This window comes from Coffea eugenioides, unplaced genomic scaffold (assembly GCF_003713205.1).
Source record: "Coffea eugenioides isolate CCC68of unplaced genomic scaffold, Ceug_1.0 ScVebR1_1132;HRSCAF=1935, whole genome shotgun sequence".
Taxonomy (NCBI): domain Eukaryota; kingdom Viridiplantae; phylum Streptophyta; class Magnoliopsida; order Gentianales; family Rubiaceae; genus Coffea; species Coffea eugenioides.
In genome coordinates this window covers 1-24,092 of record NW_020861512.1, presented here as the reverse complement: position 1 = coordinate 24,092, position 24,092 = coordinate 1, and the positions used below count along the sequence as shown (strand labels likewise).

General features: G+C 35.3%; 2 protein-coding genes across 2 annotated transcripts; both read right to left on the bottom strand.

Moving 5' to 3' along the window:
- Positions 1 to 641: 641 nt before the first annotated feature.
- Positions 642 to 7,413, bottom strand: LOC113754950 (cysteine-rich receptor-like protein kinase 25; the record flags this gene model as incomplete). The annotated part of the gene is made up of 3 exons (XM_027299112.1): positions 7,306 to 7,413; positions 7,072 to 7,203; positions 642 to 1,515 (listed from the first exon to the last, which is right to left on the bottom strand). Coding segments are annotated over exons 1-3 (1,114 nt in total), but the record flags the coding sequence as incomplete, so codon positions are not given.
- A 3,733-nt stretch (positions 7,414 to 11,146) lies between these two features.
- LOC113754951 (cysteine-rich receptor-like protein kinase 25) lies at positions 11,147 to 24,049 on the bottom strand (the record flags this gene model as incomplete). Its single annotated transcript, XM_027299113.1, has 7 exons — positions 11,147 to 11,683; positions 11,817 to 11,967; positions 12,103 to 12,340; positions 12,865 to 13,075; positions 13,164 to 13,288; positions 13,362 to 13,508; positions 23,274 to 24,049. Coding segments are annotated over 7 exons (1,981 nt in total), but the record flags the coding sequence as incomplete, so codon positions are not given.
- Between the last annotated feature and the right edge of the window lie 43 nt (positions 24,050 to 24,092).

Genomic DNA, 24,092 nt, shown 5'->3' with positions numbered 1-24,092 from the left:
TGCCAAATTTTAATTAAAAAATCAAATTTTTACGAGTTTTTAGTATATATATACCTCCTATACTCATTAAACAAACTATATACTTGCAGAATTTGAGATAATTAGATTATTAAATTTGGTTTAAGGCAAGACCTCGTCAATTGGATAAATAAAAGGAAAACTAAAAGAAACGTAATGGAGAGAAGCCCCACCCAGTTTCTCAAATCAAGCTATCATACCTATGGGATTCTACGATGGCGACCACGCTATTATTTCAATATATATTCTATAGTTAATTACCATTCTAATGATTGCAAAAAGGCTAAATATGTAGATAATTACTGTCTTAGGAAGTATAAGTCCACTTAAAATTCTACCATATATGACAAATCATGAGTGCCATGATCAGTATGATGTGCTTATGCTGAAATCTGTTTTGTACTATATGCCAATGCTGAAATTTACTCCTTGTACAAATTCTACTGTCATTCACACCAATTATAAATGTATTAAAGGTTTGGATTTAAATAAAGTTATGCGAATATAGCCCTTTCATTTTCATTTTCGATCCAGAATTCAATAAAAACAAAAAAATTGTAAGAATCAAGTCTGTTTTTAACACTAGGGGAAAAAAATGGTCAGAGCAAGACTCCAGAACATACCTTTAGTGGAACTAGGAGGAGGAGCGCCAGTGAAGGGATGTAAGTTTGACATAGGCGGTGGTGCAGGGGATGCACTATTGTAGAAGCGGTAGAGCTCATACCTAATATTACAGCTTGGAAAGAGCACTCTGCCTCCCACTCTGATAGTACAACAACGGGTCAGATTGATTCTGATAGCACTTTCAAGGCACCCTTTGCAGTCATCACCAGATATATCTGGTGTGCACTGTGTAAGGGCATACAACGTCTGAAAAGCGGAAAAGTTGGCTTGTTGAACAGCAAACTTTTTGCCCCATGTTTGATTTGCAGCCTGATCCGCAGCGTTATACAACAAATTTCCCAATAGCAATACGAAGTTGTACCAGTTCGATTCAGTGACATTCTGTGTATTGTACATAGCCACTGCCACTCTGGAATCAACCTTGGAGAAGATTGTCTGGTCAGAAAAACGCAACAAGCACTCGTCATACCAAACAATAGCAGCCGTCTGATTCGGGCACTCTTGAAATACTCTTGTGGTGGCACTTGCTACGCATCCTTTGCAAACATCAGCGCTGACATCGCCTCGACAGAGAAAGAGGCCATAGACCTTGTTTGAAGGGTCATTGCCAGTACTGAAATTATAGAAGCCATTGGTGTCCGTCCGAGATGCATTTGAAGAAAGGGTGTCAAGCACGAAATTTAGATTGGTTCTGTAAATGCTGCCGGTCGCACTGTTAGGGTTGTATGTAGTATTTACACAGTAATACCCAAGAAAAGTAACGGGGCTAGTGAGTCTGGTATGAAAGCTAAGCAGACAAAGCATGCAATATTGGAAGTGGAACAACAAATTTCTGGAGGTCATTTCACAGGCAGGGATCAAAAGAATAAAAGGCTAAAAATACACAAATTACAGTTGTAAAATAGGAGCCAAAGTTTTGGTTGAGGGATCACGAAAATTGTACAGGCCAGGAAAACGTGTAGTCTAGGATGACTTTATTTTAGCAAGTCGGTCAACGAAGTGCCTGGACGGGAACCATCAGCTGAATGGTCTGTAACCAGAATTCTCTCTATACGTCCTTTATGGATTTTGACGGGAGTGGAAAATGCTGACAATATTGAAGAATGTCATTGTGACAGATTAATGGAGACCAAGCTAAAAGCTAGTGCTCTAATCGTCCCAAATTCAATCTCTATTTGGTTTTAACTTTGGATTATTCTTTCTAAACATTGTCAGTGTAAATCCATTTCACACTAATAAGATGCATGACACATAAATTTTATTCAAATTTTAAATTCATTTTTAACAAATATAGCATGCACCTAAATAACAAAAAAAAAAATCTTTATGCTGATGGTGTAGAAATATCCAGCCATTTCGCCACAATTGACAGCCAATTTTATGTCCGCCGCTGCTTTTCAAATCAAGTTTGATGGCCAGTTAATTTTCTAACATATTTATTTACAATGTTGCCTGCTGCATTAGTAAGATATATTTATTTACAATGAGCCATCGGATGGCTAGTCTGTAACTAAAACTTCTATACGTCATTAAAGAATTTTGCCGGAAGTGGAAATTTGAGGATGCTAACAACATCAAAACAACGTTATTGTGGAGGATAATTATAATTCTACTAATGCTCTAAAGAATAAATTCGACCCAAATTTAAATAAAAAAAAGTTGACCCAAATTGAATCTCTATATTGTAGTTCAACACTGGTTTTAAGAAAGAGTTCTCTAAATATAGTTCAAAGGGGAAATGATACACAGCCTCGTGGAAATTTGATGGAAAAATAACCTCTAAAATATATTTATTTGAAATACCAGTATTACCTTTATTTAAACATTAATTCAAACAATGACCAGACCATCTTACATAAAATTATAGCAGAATTATGTAGATAAATGCAAAATCTATAGAGGATTAAAATGGATATTCATACAAATCATACAGGACATTAAGTATATATCATTATTTCGTCACATGCATTTTTGGAGCACTTCTGTTCAATCACTATAGCCATTGATGTTTTCTGTCTATTTATCATATCCCATGAAATCATAGGGCGTTATGGGGATATTTTGAAATCTAAGGGGAATCATGTGCCAATGAAAAACCAAGGGAGGTTATGTGTAATTTAGGACAAGATCATGTACAGTCTGTCACATTTTAATTGGACTGAAACTTTCCAATAATTTTCATTGTCACACTACTTTTAATTCTCTACGGTTCCTTGTGTTTGGTTAAGTGGACAAATCATAAGACAAGCATTAATTTAAAGGAAAGAAACGTCTACCCAGTTTTTAATGACCAATTCCATGTCTGTGCTGGATTTTCGAACATATTTACAAGGGTGCCTACAGCATTAGTAAGATGCAACTCAGAAGGTAAAAATAAACAATTTTCATGCCTTAGGAGCGACCACTATGATCTTTGTTGGTCTTTGTCACAATAGAGCTACGCGTGTAACTCGTCATTTATATTATCAATTTTGATAATCCATTTGCTTGTTAGCATTTCATTGCAATTCTTATGTTAAATTTAACTTTTCAGGATTGTTTTTCTATTCGTATTGTTTCTTTGTTCATGCTAAGAAATTATTGTGCAGAATTTTATATTTGGATTCAATATTTTCATTATCAAAATTGTCCAAATTTACATCATATGTATATTTATCGAGCACATGTTCATGTTGTTCATAAAATGCTAAATCTAGTTTAGATATTTATTCTATTTGGTAATTATTATAAGGCGCATTCTTCTAGGACCTATTAGTATTTTATTTTCATATATGCTGAAATTATCAAATGGGAATAATTTGTATTGTTTCAGCCATTATTAACAGTTATGATTGCCCGAACAGGAAAAAGAATAATAGATTTTTGTAAAACTCAAAAGAATTTAAAAGACAAAGGATTTTTCAAGAATGAAAAGGTACTGCTATTCTCTCGCTCCACATTGGAGCTTTAGCAAACCTAAATGCCTAAGATTAGATAACTGCAGAAGTGTTAAGATTGAGGCAGGTGTGGAGCTACGTTGCCCCCTCCCCACCTTAGCTTCCGAAAAATACCCTACTAGTTGTGAAGATTTTTAACAAGTTTTAATAGTTGCACTTCTTGAAATTAAAAATCAAGGAACAAATAAAAGATGAAAATATATATATTTACCCTTACACCCCTCTCCACCCCAACTATTAGGTACAAGAAAGAGTCCTTCCTTTGACCATTGACCAACTTTAGCATGGATTTTTTAGTCTTATAGCTTAGTTACTTTAGTCTTAAAAAAGTTTTCCAACGTTGCAATATTTCTGCTCCTAGTCAAGCGTCTAGGAAAAGGCAAGGAACCAAGAAAAGGAACTTCTTCTGATCTGTTAACTTGTGGTTTAAAAGAGGGTTGAATTACTCCGGGTGTCTCAGAAGTTGGATAAGACCAAGGATGTGTCGAACTCAGTCAGGGCTAGCTAAATACGACAGGCGGACCCATATTAAGATTGTTGTGGATGATTTCTCTAGTGATTTGGGTAAAGACCTTGAAAGGATTAAAACGGCGATTGAAGAGTTCACATTTGCATATTTTTCTAACTTCGAAGACAACACCAAATAAAAAAAAAACAAAAAAAAAGTAATTATTGCAAATGTAGAGCTAAATCTATGATTTGCAGGCTCCAATTCCACGATTTGCTGAGGAAGAGAAGAGAAAGGAAAAATGAAAAAAAAAGAGAGAAGAAATGGAGAGAGACAGAGAGAGAAAAAAAAATTGGCTTAAACCTGCCTTAGCTATAGTCGCTTTTACTTTTGCCCTGATTGTTTGTTAAAAGAGTTTTTGGTTATTTTCAGGCCATAAGTGGTTGAAATTAGTGATTTCGATCATATTAGACCTCTTATACTTTTTATGAGGAAAGTAAAATCACCATTTTAAATTTAAGGAATGACAAAATTCCACTGGCGAATTGGAAGGTATATTTTGGACGATTTTCCTTCTATATATAAAGCATGAGGCATGGTTTTAGTGTTAAAACTTTTTATCATCTTTTATTTTTCCAAAAGTAAAGATTTACTATAGATAACTACTAAAATTCAATAACTTCCAATAATTTCTTTTTTGTCTGTTATTTCTTTGGCCAAAAAAAAAAAAGAATCATACTTCTTTTGTATTTTTGTTTGCAACAAAAAATATAAAAGTTATAATAACTTCCACTGGCATTAATAAATATAACTTAATTTTTTATTAATTTGCACACCATATGGCATGCTTTTTCCATTGATCTTTCTATATATAAAGCATGAGCCATGCAGGGGTGGAGCTAGAAAAAAATTCAATGGGGGCAAATTTAAAATGTTAAATTATGCTACTTTCAAATTTTAAATCCCTATCAAAATTCTTAATAAAGTTTTATCTATTTGTGAAGGTGAAATAACAAGAGAGCTAGCAATTTTTACAAATTTATATGTGTTGAGAAAAAAAAAGACAGCAACTTTTCGAATGGATTTGTATGGTGAGAGCAAATTGGACAAGAGTGAGAAGAAGAATAAAGATAAAGTTGAATCTTTGGTGATTGGTTTTTATTTATATGTGAGAGGCGAAATGAGTTATTTATTATTTTTAATCAATCTTCTTGGAGTGGACAAAGTGATAAAAAAGAATAATATTACTTAAATATGTTTAAAAAGAAACTAAAATCTTGTTGAAGAGCGGTGGGGCAATATTCTCTAATTATAGGGGTAAAGGTATGAACTTGTATGTGTCAAATTCGAACCAGTGTTTGCAACATCTTCTAGCACCATAAAACTAAGCCTCAACCCCTATTAGATTATACTACAGCCCACACCATCCCATCACTTATCTCAATATTAGGGATTCATTCGATCAGCAATCTTACCCTTCAATTGTCAAACATAAAGGGCCGACACTAAATCCTAGAGATGGCAAAATGGGCAAATTGATGGGTATAAATGGAATTAGATTCGTATCAAACCCAATCTCAAAACTGGAAAATCCATCCTGTCTAAAGGATGGGTAACCCATTGAAATTTGGGACAGATTGCTATCACCACTAAATCCTAACTCAAGGGTTCAACCGATCAAACTATGGAGACTACATCACAACACACATTGGTTCGAAATCTAGAGAAAGAGTTCTTAATATGTAAGTGAGGATCCAAAACCTAATAATTTAAACTTTTTGGTCAATGATGGATTCTTGACTTAATTACATACTGGGTCTTTTTGGTGAACTCTCTCTGGTGTTTCCTCGAATCTTCTAATTGCGAGATTGGACTACTCATAGGCAAGTGAATTTTTCTCAGAGTTGGATCAGAGAACTTCTCTTATTGGTGGTGGGCTAAAGTGCCAAGGAGATTGGCTAGTGTTGGACTAAGTGTGCCATGGGTTGGCAGGAACTTGGAACCCAATTTGGATATTGAAGAATAGTGGGTCTATGATTGAGAGAAGCGATGACCTTGGACGTTAATGTGGGTTTGCGTTGAGATTTGAAGTGTGCTTGAAGAAGAGCTTATCTTGTTGGTGATAGACTGAAGTGCCAAGAAGTTTGACTACTGTTGGACCAAGTATGCCATGGATTGGCCGGGTTTGAAATCCAGTTTGGATGTTGAAGAATATTGGATCTATGATTGGTAGAGGAAATGACATAGATGTTATGGTGGAATTGCGTTGAGTATTAAAGTATCTTGAAAAAGAACTTGTTACTCATGAAGAGGGAGATTATTAGACTCATGAATAAAAAATTATGTCTCACGTTAGTTTGGGAGAGAGAGAAAGAGTCCTTAATATGTAAATGAGGGCCCAAAACCCAGCGGTTTAACCTTTTTCATCAATATTAGGTTCTTAACTTACATATTTGGTCTTTTTAGCAAGCTCACTTGAGTGTTTCCCCCTAACAAGTTGTGATTCAACTACTGAACAAACATGTTTCAAAGTATACAATAATTTAATGATAAATAATGAAAAATGTTTATCCCTAACAAGTTTGTTGTGATCTAGCCGCAAAATAAACATCTCAAAGTGTATAACAATTTAATGACAAATAAACTACAAACATGAAAATAAACGAGACACAAGATTTTTATGAGATGATAATAATTTGAATCTAAATCCAACCCTTATATAATTTTTCTTATCTCTTGAGTGTTTCTCCCTAGCAAGTTTGTTGTGGTTCAACTGCGAAACAAACATGTTTCAAATTATACAACAAATTAATGACAAATAATGAAAAGTGTTTCTCCCTAACAATTTTGTTTTGATCCAGCCGCGAAACAAACATGTCTCAAAGTATATAACAATTTAATGACATAAATATGAAAATAAATGAGACAAAAGATTATTATGAGATTATAACAACTTGAACCTAAACCTAACTCTTATATAATTTTTCTCACCTCCCAAGAACTCTCTCTCATCTCATGTATAAGGCTACATAATGCCAACAATACCTTCTCCGATGGACTCTCCGAGGGGCAAGGGAAATAGGAAAATTGCAATGTGACTACCTTGAGGGAAGATAAGAAGTCTCCAGGCATCAATTTGGTTCCTTCACGGTTGTCGGCAGCCTCATCTGAATAATCCTGTTAGGTGAAGTTATGAAAAAAAAAATGAAAAAAAAAATGAAAACTGGTTTCAACAAGGGATGATCTCTAACTTTACTATTTCAATTACTTTATCTAAACAGTGCCATAGTCGGTTTGGCAGCAGATGCATGAACTTCCACTCCAGTCTGGACCCATAAAGCTACATACAGAATCTGTTTTATCTTTTGAAAGATTCAAGGACGCCATTTTTGTTTATCACTGCTGTAGCATCTTTCTACACTTGATGCCACAATAATCAATTTCTGAGACTCCATTGCATTACCTTTTGAGTTCTCAAATGATGCGCCTATTTGGTTTAGGGGGAATACAGGTGAAAATTCAATTTTCTTGTTACCAAATACATTGAATTATTATTGAAGCCTAGAGTCAATTGCATCTAAGAAGCCCTTGCCTTTTCCCAATTAACTTTGAATTATCGAATTCTATCTTCCAACTAACAAGGGAACCAACCAACCAATTCAAGTTCTAATCCAACATCCAAGTGATCTTAGCTAGTTTTAGTTCTGGTTTTGAAAAATCGGAAGTATGGACCAGAAAAGAAGTGGAGTGGAAGTAGGAAATTATTGGACGGTAAAGAAGATAGAATCAGTGAACTTCCCGAAAGTGTTTTGAGTCGCATCCTATCCCGTTTACCAATAGAGGATGCTGTTAGAACTAGTGTTGATAAATGGGAGTACAAATGGACTTCCATTTATAACTTAACCTTTGATGAAGGAAAGAGTTTTCGATACTCGCACAAGTGAGGCAAATGGAAGCGGCAGAAGGAGCCTAAAAAGACAGATTTTATGGACTTTGTGGACAGAGTGCTTCCTCTTTCTAAGAATTCATCTATTAAAGAGTGTCACCTCTTGTTTTTAGATGCCTATGATCCATTCCGTTTGAATACTTGGATCACCGCTGCTCTAAGAGCTAATGTCCCGAGGCTTTGTATTTCATACGAAGGGAACTTAGTATTTCCCCGTTGGTTTTTCACATTTGATTCTCCGACGAGATTGAAACTCAAACTCTGCAAGTTTAAAATTCCAATGACCATATGTAATTCAAACCATCGAACTTTGGATATCCATGATATTGAATTCCAGAACGGTGACCCTTCTAGCCATATTTCTTACCTACTCTGTCATTGAAGAGTTTCTGTCATCAGATTGCTAATGGAGGAATGTGAATAAGCTTAAAATACAGACACCAATGCTTGCTAGGTTCGAGATGACAGGCTCCATCTTTGAACATCTGTGAACGTGCAAATGACGGAACAACTGAATGGAAAAAAGAGATTTGTAGGGGCAACCTTGCAAATTTCAAATGTAGTGTTGATAAGTTCGCCAATATCTATTTTTCTAGCCTATCAAAAATTGTTGATGGATCTCTAGAGTATTCGGAGCCTGAAATGAATGACAATATTAACCAAAGAAGCGCGACAGGTGTTCGAGCCTGTATGATCTTGACAAGATTCTCTGCTTTCATCAGCTTCCTGGAACTATCTACTGATCTGGTCCGGGTAAAGATTCTCCTTTATGCCAGTTTCTAAATCTCACCTCAAGCAAAATTGTTCATTTATAGTTCTTCAGAATTTAATTTTGCAATTACCTCTTGCTATTCCCTTTCATTATTCACGCAATTTGAGATTGTAGATAAGAATATAGAGGCAAGTAACAGGCTCAGTCTACGATTTATCATGACTCATGAGTTAAGACATCTTGCCATTCTGATAAATGATTAGCTTCATGATGTACATGATCTTGCTAAAAAATACCCCTATGCCTTTTTCTTGTGTTGTATCTTGACTGATGCTTATGGCTGTAAATAAGTCTAATCAAACCAAACATCAAACTATTCAAACTTCTTTGATTATTGTAAGCTTGAAATTGTTTTTGAATTGCTTTATTTATTTATCAAGCTGATCTCAGATTAGGTTTTACCAAGGCAAGCTCGAGTAGGTTGCGTTTTCTTATCTACAAATTCTAATATTTCATTTTTATACTTTGAAAGTTGATGCTATTCAAGTTTGACTTGATTAGTTAGCGAACCAATTCTAAACAATCTCTTATTGAGCTAAACTAGTTTCAAGTATGGAGTAGGTTGGTTCACCTTTCAGCCCTTCTAATGCTAGCCTAATTGCCCGATCTCCTCAAGGTACTTGCTGGTGCGAATCCGCAATGTCCTCCTCTTTTCTTTTATGAGCTTGCCCACCTCAAAGTGTATTCAGCAAGCATTCCAATTCAGTGTGATGCAGCACTCATGAAGATGGCACCGGGTCTTGAATCACTTACATTTGCTGGGGTAAAATAAAGATTACCATTTCCACGCTCCTGAAAGTCCTTTTTTTTTTTGGCAGACTTCCTTAACTTTTGTGTTTATGTGCTTCGGTGGTTCCTTAATGTTTAACCTGTAGTCCTATTCATTGTCTTCCTTGTTTAACTTCATTAAACAGGAATTTCGAGGCAAGCTGCTGATGACTACAATCAAATTCAATTGTTGCCTGGATATCTATCTTTCCTCAAGGTAATCAAACTGGTATATTTGTACTTTCATAAGCCAACGGAGAGTACTTTGGTGAAATTTTTTCTGCGGAATGCTGTAAAGCTTAAGGAGCTGTTGATTTATTCACAGCATGAGGGGCATAAGGTGGATGAAGTTGGAGATCATCTGCTAATGTTTCTCCAATCCCATGATTGGAGAACTCTAAGAGCTCTAAGAGTCTAATTGCGAGGAGAACTCGAAGAGCCTTGTTTTAATTATGGGCCAATTCCAGTGATTGCAGGTTAATGAAGGTTGCTACTAGCCCACTGAACACTTGTCACCACAAGTAACTGGACAAATTAAAGGGAAATGAAAACTTTTCACCAAGATGACTAGAACAAAATTATGCATTCATTTTTCCATCACAATTAGGGGTATCGAGTGGGCCTTACGAGTTAGATTTGACAAGTCCAAGTTTGGCTTATAAAAATAAAGTAGCACTTTCATGTTTTGGGACTCAGTATCTAGGCTCAATGTGTAAAACTCATACTCAGTTCACCAAAATACAAGAGTTTGGCCCAATGCGAACTTGGCCCAAATTCACAATTAATACATAATTTTAAAAATAATATACATATAATATTTATTTTATTGTATCATAATATATATATATGTTATAAACTATTTACATTATAATATATAATTATTAAATAACATACATCATTATGAACAAAAAAAATAGCTATTTATGTACTTAATTGATCAGGTCAAGTCGAGTTTTAATCAAGTTGGGTCTCTTTAAACTCAAACTCAGCTCACAATTTAATTGAGTCTTAACCTTAACCTAACCCTACAGCCCAATAATATGCAAGGCTCGACTCAAATTAATTCGGATCAAATAGGCCGAGTTTAGGTTGATCCAACCCATTAACAACCCTAATGACAACCACTATTTTTCACTTTCTTTTTGGTATGAAAACAGCCTACTTATATAAATAGTTGCCCGGAGTAAATTGTTACGAAACATGTATAGTTTTACTACTTCAAGTGTATATTCCAAGTTGTTTTTGTCCAAAATATGCAGCTCAAAAACTTGGACAACAAAACATAATTGATGTTGCAGGAGCAATCATTGCTTGTTTGTAGGCATTTGACTTGTAAACTCAAGACATGGTTGGCATCGAGGAGGAATCATTGCTTGCATAATTTGGTACTTGAGGAGGAAACGTTTGTTCTAGGCATTTGACTCGTGGTGAAGACTTCTACTATCCCGCACTGTTTCAGATAATTCCCATCACAGTTTCTAGTTTAAGTTTATACCAAAGTATTATTTTAAACAATGACCCTATGATTCTTGCTCTGATACTAGAAGACAACAAATAGCGAAAAAATAATTGACAGACTTTGCTATATATAAGTGATAAAAGCCAACTTTGCTCAAGACATGTTGTCTATTTTTTTTAAGAAAAAAAAAATCTATAGTGCAACAACAACTTGCATTTTTCTTTCAAGCACTTCCTTAAATCCTCAAGTGTGAAGAAGCTAATTTACAACACTAGTGGAGAAATATACCTTCCTGGTAAACGAGTCATGCAACAAACACTACAATGTGGTGCTGGTGATGCACTCAATATTCCCAACCAGAATTGGCCTATTTCTTCCCCTATCTGGGGTATGGTTCAGTAATTGATGCCTCATTTACAGAGCTTGGAATTGAAATTCTTTCGGTATTAGATTGCTCAACTTCCAGCTCTTCCACAATGCTTTCCGATCCATGGCTCTGGAAAACTGCTGGACGATGTGGAGTTGGTAGGGTAACAGAGCTACTATTGAGCATATTGACCACGGAAACCATTGTAGGCCTTTTACTGACACATTCTTCAACACATAGTAAGCCTAATTGGACACATTGAATGACTTCATTTTTGGCAAAAGAATCTCCAATACTTGAATCCAGAAGAGCTAAAGGTTCGCCACGTCTCCAATGCTCCCAAACCTTTTTGAAATAATTCAACTTATAAGGAGTTCACACATAAAAACTTCAATTTGTTCAAATCCTTGACTGCAATTGTGCAAAACCACAGAAAAATAATAAAAACAGTAGTAGAGGTTTTGCAATTCGCACTTACATAGCTTACGAGGTCTTCAGAATCTTCAGATTTTTGGAAACTACTATTCTTCTTGCCTGTAACAATTTCTAAAATAACGACCCCAAAACTGAATACATCTGACTTTATCGAAAACTGGCCCCATCTCATATATTCAGGAGCCATGTAACCGCTGCAAGCCACAATGATTGTTATAAACAGTACTAAGATAACCCCAATGAGGCAATGAAATGGAAGTGTAGATAATTTTCAATAAAGATTCAAAGTCATATTATGTGAGAAAAGATAGTATGGGCACAAAACTTACAATGTCCCAGCAATTCTATTTGTGTTTCCTTCAGATTGATCAACTCCACAAATCTTTGCCATGCCAAAATCTGCGATCTTTGGGCTCATATTTCCATCCAATAATATATTGCTTGCTTTGAGATCGCGATGAACAATTCTTAGACGAGAATCCTCATGCAGATAAAGAAGTCCTTTTGCTATACCCCCAATGATATTGTAACGCCTTAACCAGTTCAATGATCGTTTATTTTCTGGATCTGAACAAATTTAAACACAATATATTGTGCTAGCATTGAGAATTACTAAATCAATAATTCCAGAAAGCATAAACAAATAGGTAAATTACATTTTTAGCTTTTAACATATAAATGCACTCTCAGTTTAGTTCTTAAATTTTTATTGTGGACACTTCACCCTAAAGGTTTTAAATTGTCCCACTTCAGTATAATTATTAATGAAATCATTAAAACAAATGGAATATTCCATCCCACTTTGATCATTACTTGCCATTATCCCATCAGTTTTGACAATTGACTGAGTGATTGTGATGATATGTGACAAATGTGATGCATTAGGAGGTGAAGTATCCAAAATTAAAGTTTAAGAACTAAAGTTTGAGTGCGTCTGTGGTTTAAGGATCTAAACTAGAATTCACACCAATTAAACATTTGTCTAGAGGCAATTTGTCCGTCATTTCCATAAAATGGCAAGTCAAGTAAAATAGAACAAGATCACATGGAACAACAAAAAATTACTATAAGTATGTCTAGATTGAACCCACCAAAGAGAAAGGAGTCAAGGCTTTTGTTAGGAACAAATTCATAGATGAGTATCTTTTCATCTCCTTCCAGGCAAAATCCCAATAGTCGAACTAGATTTCTGTGTTGAAGCTTTGCAACTACTACAATTTCATTTTTAAATTCTTCTGCACCTTGCCCTGAGCTCCTTGACAGCCTTTTAACAGCTATTTCTTGTCCATTACCAAGTACACCCTGAGTAAACATGCATACTAGAATTTAATTGAAATATTAAATGTGTAGATATTCAAATTCACAAAAGCAAAATATTTCATGCAGAGACCTTGTATACACGACCAAATCCACCTTCGCCAATTTTGCTATCCACAGAGAAGTTATTTGTGGCAATTTGAATTTCAGTTAAGCTATACTGTAAGGATTCGGCTGTAAAGATTTCAACAACTCCATCTACACCAGGGATAAGCGACTATTAGTACAAAAATCTCTGAGGTTTCCTGTAATTGCAATCAATAAACTTTACCAGTTGCCTCCTGCTGTGCCATAGCAGCATATCGCTTCCCTGATCTTCTTTTCAGGAAGACTAAAGCTATGATAAATAGCACAAAAGCAACCCCGATTAGTGGGACAGCAATTGGAAAAGCTGCTCGTAGGGGTCTTCGCCCTTTGCCTGGATTAAAGGAAGTTTAATTTACTTCAAAAGTCAGCTCATAGGAGATCAAGTTTGCTGAACTTTGGATTAGTGTAACTCCGAGACAGCCCATTACATAGACGGATAGCTACGCAAGAACACATTATTTGAAAAAATATTCATTCAGTATGCTTTAAAAGTTTTTCGCCACCTTTTCGTCTCACATACTCCATGTTGACGGTAAATAGAAAAAAATTTTGACGATCAATTTTCAATCCCAGCATACCAATTGTTCTAGTTATGGATTAATAGACTTCAGTAATTAGCTTGGCTTCCCTGTGGCTTCAGTAATTTACAAATTTAGCTCTGTGTTTGGACCAAATTACAACTACGCTTGTAAATGCGGCTGTCCAGATCCAACCGTTGGATATAATCAAATGACAATAATGGCCCACTTTAAAAAGACTTGGAAAATAAAAACCAAAACAAATGGGATAGCGTTTTTAGGCACAAGAATTGCTAGCAAAAAAGCCGAAGATAATTAATTACTAAATTTAGAAAAGTTGGGTGGCAAATTAGCAAATAGGTGTTTCCCCCAGAAGAACAAGAAAGTACGTATCAGAATCGAACGAGATAAAAGACAAAGAAGTGGAGAAGAAACATTAAAGATAAAGTAAAGGAAGATGCACCAATACTAAGAAGAAAGAAATACAAGATAACCAAACCAACGGTGTGGAAAGGCAAAATAAAATGAGGAAAAAAAAAGAAGAAGAAGAAGAAAGCACCTTTTCGTCTCAAACCTTATTTACTCCATTTCAGATCTATTACAACTGCCACTGCAATCACCATAACCACCTCCTCATTTTAACGTACCTATTCCTATTCAATTCCCTCGAGACTGGTATCACCAAGTCATTTTCTCCTTTCTACTTTTTCCTTCGCTTCATAAGCATACCGACATACATACATACTCGCGTCACGCGTATATACATACATATATGGTATTATAGTTGTGGAATTTGAACATATGTAATGGTAATGCTGGTAGATGAGATTTGGGCATTTTTGTTTCCTTAGATGGAAAGGTAATGTAGTTTTTAAAAGGGAAAATTGTTTAAAACATTTTTCACATTTCGTTTAATAAATTTTTTGTTATTCACTTTTAAAATTCTCAACTTAAATTTTTTGATAATTTCTTATCCTGAATATGATCCACACATGATTAATTTTTTGGGGCAAAAAAGTGAGACCCATCTGCAATTAAATAATCGACTCGATCGATATTTTTGTCCTTAAAAATATAGGATTTTATTCAATCATATTCATTTTTTTTTCTAAAAAAGTGGGATTTGACTCAATTTGTATTTGTTTTGCCATTAAAAAAAATAAAATTTGACATTTTTGTGCATATAAAAAATTATTGCATGTCAATCATCGAGTGATTTTAAGTTAAAAGTGGTCAAAAATTTAGGTTTGTACCAAAATTTACTAACTTGAATTTGTAAGGAACACAAAATTAAGATTTTAAAAGTGATTGACGAAAAAATTCATTTGATAAAATGTAAGAATCGTTTTAAATGATCTTCTTTTTTTGAAAACTTAATGTACGACAGAGTTTAATAGTCTAAAATTGTGCTCTAAACGACTAGAGGCCGATCAATGAGCAGATTGGTTGTGTAAAGTAAAGTTGGCTGCTTAATGGAGCTTGGATGCTGGAGCCCTATTGTAACCATGGTTATCAAGATTCGGATCAGCAAAATCGATTCGGATCGTATATAGAATCGAAAATTGCCTTAATTTGTATAGGATCGTTAGCATCGTTCGTGGGATCGTAGGATCATATATAGGATCGTACGATCCTACGATATCCCATTGTGATCCTACGAATTTTTGAGAATTTTGTAAATGTAGGGCTAAATGGAAATATTTTGAGCATTTTTGTAATTTATCAAAGAATTAGATCCTTTAATTATAATTTTGCAACAATTTTTGTCTCAAAAACAAATTAAAAGGTACAATAAAAAAGGATTCGGGAGCAAATGAATGAAACAAGCAGAGACAAAGTCACAAAAGACGAAGAGAGAAAAAGATTCTTTGGTTCTTCCCAATCTCCATTCCATACTTTTGCCCTATCTAGATTCCAATAAAATTTCACAAAATTTTGCCAATTTCCCATCTCTAATTCTCTATTGTCTTTGCATCCTTGTCCAAGTTCAAAGAATTTCTGGCAAAAGAAGTCGCCCAACGAAAACAACTACGAGTACTCGTAACGCCTAATTTGATTGTTTATTTTAATTATGCCTATCAGCTATATATGTGTACTAGATACTTTTACTATCAAGCGTCAAGATAGGTTGTTTCTTATTTCTAATTAGACAAGATGCTCGAACCTTTTCTTTTCATTTTAGGGTTCCGTTGCTTTATTTCTTGTCAAACTATAGGTAAAAAATGTTATTTGTTTATAAATCATTTACTTATTTAATATTTTTAAAGTTGTACAAAACTGTATATGAATTTTAAATTAATTAATTTAGTTAATTTGGAAATTTTTTATGGAATCTTACTTACAATCCTATGATCCGATCCTATTAAACTAAAATCGATCCTACGTAGGATCCCATTTTGCAAACCTTGATTGTAACTGTTAGGACTGGCCCAGGAATAAACAAACTGGTATCAGAGCTGGTTGATATATTTTGCAAGACAGGTTCATCTGGTGGGGCCCGTCCATCTTGTGGAGCCCACTCATCCTGTGGGTCCGTTTATCCGTGGGACCCGCTCACCTTGTGGGGCCCGTTCATCCCGTGGGGCCCGCTCACCCTGTGGGGTCCGCTAACGAGACTTACATATTTGTTTGACCAGTTTTTTGAGACAAATTTTAAATTACAGATTTTGTAGTAATAATGACGATAACAAAGACGGTTGTCGAGAAATTCGACAGAAATGTCAACTTGGGGATGTGGCAGCTCAAGATGGAGGCTATACTTGTTCAAGACGGAGTTGATCTAGCGATTCACATAATCGAGAACAAACCAGAAGATGTAAAGGATGTGAATTTCATGGAAATAGATAAGAAGGCCAGACTCAGCATAATCTTAAATCTCTCCGATGAAGTTTTGCGGAAGGTAGCAACGGAGACTTCGGCCAAGGTTATGTGGGATAAATTGAAAGCTTTGTATATGAAGAAGACAGTCGAGAATTGGCTATATTTGAAGCAAAGTTTGTATATGCTTCGGATGTCTGAAGAAAATATTTTTAGGTCTAACAATGAGTGGAATTTAGATTCGGATTGTTCATATCATATGTATCCCAATAGGGACTGGTTTTCAACATATGAATCAACTGAAGGTGGAATTGTCTTAATGGGTAACAACGCCGCTTGTAAAGTTGTTGGCAAAGGCACAATCCAGATTAAAATATACGATGGTATTATGAGGACGCTTACAAATGTTAGACATGTTCCAAATTTGAAGAAAAATCTCATCTCTTTGGGCACTCTTGAGTCTATTGGGTGCAGGTATTCAGGTGGAGATGGAGTTCTCAAAATCATTCAAGGAGCTCTTGTTGTTATGAAGGCACACAGATCTAGTACTTTGTATATTTTGCAGGGATCTACTGTTACAGGTGCTGCTGCTGTTTTAACATCATCTTTGTCAGATACAGACATCACCAAATTATGGCATATGTGTTTGGAGCATATGAGCGAAAAAGGCTTGAGCATACTGAGCAAAAGAGGACTTCTTTGTGGACAAAGTACCGGGCCATTGGAATTCTGTGAACATTGTATTTTTGGGAAGCAGAAAAGAATCAGCTTCAGTTTACCAGCAATTCACAAGACAAAAGGTACTCTTGATTACATTCATTCAGATCTATGGGGTCCTTCTCATGCTCCTTCTAAAAATGGTACCAGGTACATGTTGACTTTAATTGATGATTATTCAAGGAAAGTTTGAGTATATTTTCTTAAACATAAAAATGATGTTTTCTTAACTTTCAAACAATGGAAAGATTTGATTGAAAAACAAATAGGAAAACAAATTAAGCGGTTGAGAACAGATAATGGCATGGAATTTTGTGGAGGTGAATTTGATAGATTTTGCAAAAATGAAGGAATTGTTCGGCATCACACTGTTAGGATGACGCCTCAACAAAATGGTGTGGTCGAACGTATGAATAGAACGCTTTTGGAGTGAGTATAGTATATGATCTCCAATGCAGGGTTGACAAACGACTTTTGGACAGAAGCGATCAATATAGCCTGTTATATTGTCAACCATTCTCCTTCTGCACCTCTTGATTTCAAAACTCCTGAGAAAATTTTGTCAGGTACTCCTGCTGATTACTCCAATTTAAAAGTTTTTGGGTGTCCAGCATACATGCACGTGAATGATGAAAAATTAGAGCCTAGGGCTAAAAAATACATTTTTCTTGGATGAAAGGATACAGATTATGGTGTCCTGATCCCAAATTTATAATCAGTAGAGATGTTACTTTTGATGAGTTATTTATGTTATCTTCCAAGAAGGAGTCTTCTAGTCCTTGTACTACTGATAGTAAACAGAAGCAGGTGGAACTTGATATTGGCAGTTCCGATCCTTTTCATACCAAATCTTCTATTCATCAAGTGCCAGTAAATGAACTTGAATCTACTGTTGAAGATAGTTCTGATAAAGAGAAATATTCCATAGCTAGAGATAGACCAAGGAGAGACATTCGATCACCACAAAGATATGCAAATTTAGTTGCATATGTTTTGTCTATTGCAAAAGAAATTGATGCAGTTGGTGAGCCTTCCACCTATTCAGAAACAGTTTCTTGTGATGATTCTACAAAGTGGTTGATTACGATGAATGAAGAAATTGAATTTCTTCATCAGAATGAAACTTGGGTTCTTGTAAAGTCGCAGTCAAATAAGAAAATAATTGGTTGCAAGTGGGTATTCAAGAAAAAGAAAGATGTTCCAGGGGTTGAAGATGCAAGGTATAAAGCACGATTGGCTGCAAAGGGCTATAGTCAGGTACAAGGTGTTGATTTTAATGATGTATTCTCACCTGTTGTTAAACATAGCTCTATTCGTATTTTACTTGTTTTAGTTGCCATGTATGATTTGGAGTTAGAGCAGCTTGATGTTAAGACAGTTTTCTTACATGCCGAACTTGAAAAACAAATTACATGAAGCAATTCCAGGGTTTTGAAATTGAAGGTAAAAAAGACCATGTTTGCTTGTTAAATAAATCCTTATATGGACTGAAACAGTCTCTAAGACAGTGGTATAAAAGGTTTGATTCCTTTATGTTGGATCGTGGTTATTTGAGGAGCATGTATGATAATTGTGTTTACTTCCGGAAGTTAGATCATGATTCTTTTATCTATTTATTACTTTATATTGATGACATGCTCATTGCTGCCAAGAATTTGTCAGAAATTCACACTTTGAAACTGCAGTTAAATAGTGAATTTGAAATGAAAGATTTGGGAGCAGCTAAGAAAATTCTTGGCATGGATATCAAGCGAGATTGAGGAGTAGGGAAGTTATTCTTGACCCAGAAAAATTACCTTGAGAAAGTCTTGGAGCGTTTTGGCATGAAAGATGCTAAACCAGTATCTACTCCTCTAGCTAGCCATTTTCGGCTATCTGCTGCTCAATCACCACAATCAGATGAAGAGGAAGAATATATGGCACGGGTTCCTTATTCTAATATAGTCGGCAATGTTATGTATGCAATGGCTTGTACTCGTCCAGATATCTCACATGCAGTCAGTGTTGTTAGCAGATATATGTCCTGCCCTAGTAAAGTACATTGGTAGGCTATGAAATGGATTCTCAGATACTTGCGAGGTATTTCAAATACATGTTTGAAGTTTGGAAAAAATAATAACACTTTGATTGGTTTTGTAGACTCAGACTACGCTGGGGATCTTGACAGGAAAAAATCACTTTCTGGCTATGTATTTTGCATTGACAGTTGTGCTGTCAGTTGGAAAGCTACTCTACAACCTGTCGTAACTTTATTTATTACAGAAACAGAATGTATGGCTGTGACCGAAGCAATCAAAGAAGCTTTGTGGCTGAAGAGTTTATTTAGCGAACTTAGTCTACATCAAGGTGTTACTGTTATTCATTGTGATAGTCAAAGTGCCATACACTTGACTAAAGATTAGATATATCATGAGAGGACGAAGCATATTGATGTGAAGTATCACTTCATTCGAGGATATCATTGCTGAAGGAAAAGTCCTTATTCAGAAAATCAATACTAAGAACAATCCAGCCGATATGTTTACGAAATCTCTTCCAATTTACAAGTTCAAGGAGTACTTGGATTTGATTGGTGTTCATTGTTCATGATATGGCCCGTTGGGGCTTATATGGAGAAAGTGGAGCAAGTTTACTATTGTCGATGGTGGGACTCAAAATTATGCCAAGGTGGAGGTTTGTTGAGCCGCAAGGTTTGACTTTTGTGGCAAAAATTTTTCATTCCACATCGGAAGAAGCTTTAGGAGTTCCTTTGTTTGCTTCCTATAAATAAGGGGGCTTAGTGGTGAAGAAGGGTGCACCACTCAAGAAATTATTATATGGGTTATTAGTTTTTTGGGTCATTTAACCCATTTATAGTCAAATATTTTAGGCTCTCTTATTTTGAGTTTAGGAATATTTCCTAAACCTTTTGTAAGTGCCATTTTGGCTTAGGAACCACTTTCCTACAGCTTTTGTTTTTCTTCTTCATAGTAGAAATATTGCTCCTCCCTCGCCCATGGACATAGGTCAATTTGACCGAACCACGTAAATCTTCTGTGTCTTTTATTTGCTTTATTATTTGTCTTTATTGAGTTGCCATAATCCTTTTATATGGTCGGTTTTACCGCTTAATTGTTATATGGCTGGTGTCTACCGCCTAATCATTATATGGTCGGTTATATCACCTATTTTGTTCTAACTTTAGTTTGTTTACTCTTGCACCGGTCCTAACAGTAACTAGTGAAGTAAAGGTTAAAGGCAAATGTTTGCTATAAAGGAACGAGGAAAGGAAGAGGTTACCGTTGCCCATTAACCGGGAATCGAGGACAATGTCATATGTTGATGGGCATTTTGGAACATTCAACTTGTCTTTTTGTTGACCAGTCAAAGTATAATGTGTCAGTCGAGACTCGAGGTTAACTAATGCAAAAGAGCTCATATCCCTTTCAGTCATAGCATTATCAGGGACCCGGGACCCTATGGTTTTTTTTTTTTTCCGGAGACAGAAAATTGTAGTATATCCTAATCTAGGATACACTAGGGGAAGAGTGGATCTAAAGAGGTTCATGGGTAATTCGGAAGGGACTGAACCATCACCAAATCAAACGGTTACGTAATACACCTGCTTGAATTTTTTGAATCAAGTCCACATTTTAATATGGTAATTGATGAGAGGCAAGGTATGGTAATTCACCAAGCCTTAAAGGCTTGATGATGACCGGGCTGGTAGTTGGACCTCTATGGTTACACGCACTATTTTTAAAACTCGGATTGGTGGACTCCATCAGTCAAAACGAAAGTGGTTAGTTATTTGGTTTGAGTCATCTTTAAAAATCGCATGTTAGAAACTCGTTCAAATTGGTTTTATACTTTTTTTTTTTTTGCTTTTTTTTCCCGTTGCTAATTTCTTTTTCTTTTTCCAAAATTTTCTTCTTCTTTAGAGCCTTAATTTGATCCCTCCAACAATTTGGTAATATGTATTGGAAATCACAAGCACAAAGTTCTAAGAGAAAATAACAAAAAAGGAAGAGAGAAGATAGATCTATGAATATATCTTCATTATCAACTTCTAAAGATCTAGATCTAAATGAAAAAAAATAAAAAAGAGCAGTAACTTCATGAATGAATAATAGAGATGAGAAGAACGAAATCCTGCAACCTATTGAAGAAAAGAAACAAAAATCGAAAATTCACAAAATGAAAGGAAAAAAAAAAAAAGAATGCAGAGATGACCCCTGGTAATTTGGTGATGGAATGTGCATGCATGCTTGATTTTGATGAATTGATACGTGTTATTTTTGATTTTTTCCTTTTTAATTTGGTGAATTTCTATTTTCGAATAACATTGATTGAAGTTGACTGGAAAGAGCCAAAAAAAAAAAGGGAAAACGCAGGTTGAAACTTGAAAGTTGAAGTGAAGAAGGAGAAGAAAAAGACGCAAATGTTTCCACCTGGTGCATGAGGAGAGGGGTAGGGGTTTGGACCGAATGAAGAGTAGGAAGGCAAAAGGTAAGGTAGGTGGCAACTGCCTTCCAAGTCTAAAATTTTTCTAATTTTGTGTTTTGACCCTTTATGTTTTGAACAATTACAATTATGCTTGCAAATTTCTTTTATAATTCTCGTGTGCAACTTTAGCTTTTGTACTTGGTACAAATAATTGTCAATTTTGTTTACGACTTATCATGCATGTGCATTTGAACTTTACAAAAGTTAACAAATTAATTTGAAATATGATTGTTGAATTTTTATTTAAAATTCGTATTAAGTATTTGATATTGATTTGTCATTTTGTTCAATTTGTAACTCAATTGTGTTTTAAGAATTTGATGTGATGCAAGGACTATGAGGTAAAAATGAACCTAATTAATGTATTAATAGTATTTTTTATTTTTTATTTTTAAAAATTAATATAAGTTTATGACGTCATAATGACATCATCTGATTTTTAATACCGGTCTGATTCGATCGAACCCATTGACCCTTGAATTCAATCAAATCGATTGCTGGTAGGAGTTTCAAAAATAGGTTACAAGTGCCACCATAGAGGGCTTTTTGTAGCTCAGATGAGGCCAAGCTTACTTCTTGTGATCTAGGCAATGATAGCATGATTAACCTGCAATCCTATCAGTCTCTCACCCCATTATCAATACTTAGCATTACTTAGTAACATGGTCAAACTTTAAAATCTGATTGGTAATTTGGTCAAATTTCATGGAAATACATGCACAATAGGTCTGACTTATAAGTTGGCCGTAAAAAAACACAGTACATTTTACTTATCACTTCCTAACTCACTCTCGGTCTCATCTTGTATTATATTGTCATATATTGTTGATGAACAAGCTATTTTAACTCTTTTTTTTTTCTTCTTCTTCAGAATTCCAAGAACCACTAACTATGTAAAAAAATGATAATAGACTAAAATGCCAAATTTTAATTAAAAAATCAAATTTTTACGAGTTTTTAGTATATATATACCTCCTATACTCATTAAACAAACTATATACTTGCAGAATTTGAGATAATTAGATTATTAAATTTGGTTTAAGGCAAGACCTCGTCAATTGGATAAATAAAAGGAAAACTAAAAGAAACGTAATGGAGAGAAGCCCCACCCAGTTTCTCAAATCAAGCTATCATACCTATGGGATTCTACGATGGCGACCACGCTATTATTTCAATATATATTCTATAGTTAATTACCATTCTAATGATTGCAAAAAGGCTAAATATGTAGATAATTACTGTCTTAGGAAGTATAAGTCCACTTAAAATTCTACCATATATGACAAATCATGAGTGCCATGATCAGTATGATGTGCTTATGCTGAAATCTGTTTTGTACTATATGCCAATGCTGAAATTTACTCCTTGTACAAATTCTACTGTCATTCACACCAATTATAAATGTATTAAAGGTTTGGATTTAAATAAAGTTATGCGAATATAGCCCTTTCATTTTCATTTTCGATCCAGAATTCAATAAAAACAAAAAAATTGTAAGAATCAAGTCTGTTTTTAACACTAGGGGAAAAAAATGGTCAGAGCAAGACTCCAGAACATACCTTTAGTGGAACTAGGAGGAGGAGCGCCAGTGAAGGGATGTAAGTTTGACATAGGCGGTGGTGCAGGGGATGCACTATTGTAGAAGCGGTAGAGCTCATACCTAATATTACAGCTTGGAAAGAGCACTCTGCCTCCCACTCTGATAGTACAACAACGGGTCAGATTGATTCTGATAGCACTTTCAAGGCACCCTTTGCAGTCATCACCAGATATATCTGGTGTGCACTGTGTAAGGGCATACAACGTCTGAAAAGCGGAAAAGTTGGCTTGTTGAACAGCAAACTTTTTGCCCCATGTTTGATTTGCAGCCTGATCCGCAGCGTTATACAACAAATTTCCCAATAGCAATACGAAGTTGTACCAGTTCGATTCAGTGACATTCTGTGTATTGTACATAGCCACTGCCACTCTGGAATCAACCTTGGAGAAGATTGTCTGGTCAGAAAAACGCAACAAGCACTCGTCATACCAAACAATAGCAGCCGTCTGATTCGGGCACTCTTGAAATACTCTTGTGGTGGCACTTGCTACGCATCCTTTGCAAACATCAGCGCTGACATCGCCTCGACAGAGAAAGAGGCCATAGACCTTGTTTGAAGGGTCATTGCCAGTACTGAAATTATAGAAGCCATTGGTGTCCGTCCGAGATGCATTTGAAGAAAGGGTGTCAAGCACGAAATTTAGATTGGTTCTGTAAATGCTGCCGGTCGCACTGTTAGGGTTGTATGTAGTATTTACACAGTAATACCCAAGAAAAGTAACGGGGCTAGTGAGTCTGGTATGAAAGCTAAGCAGACAAAGCATGCAATATTGGAAGT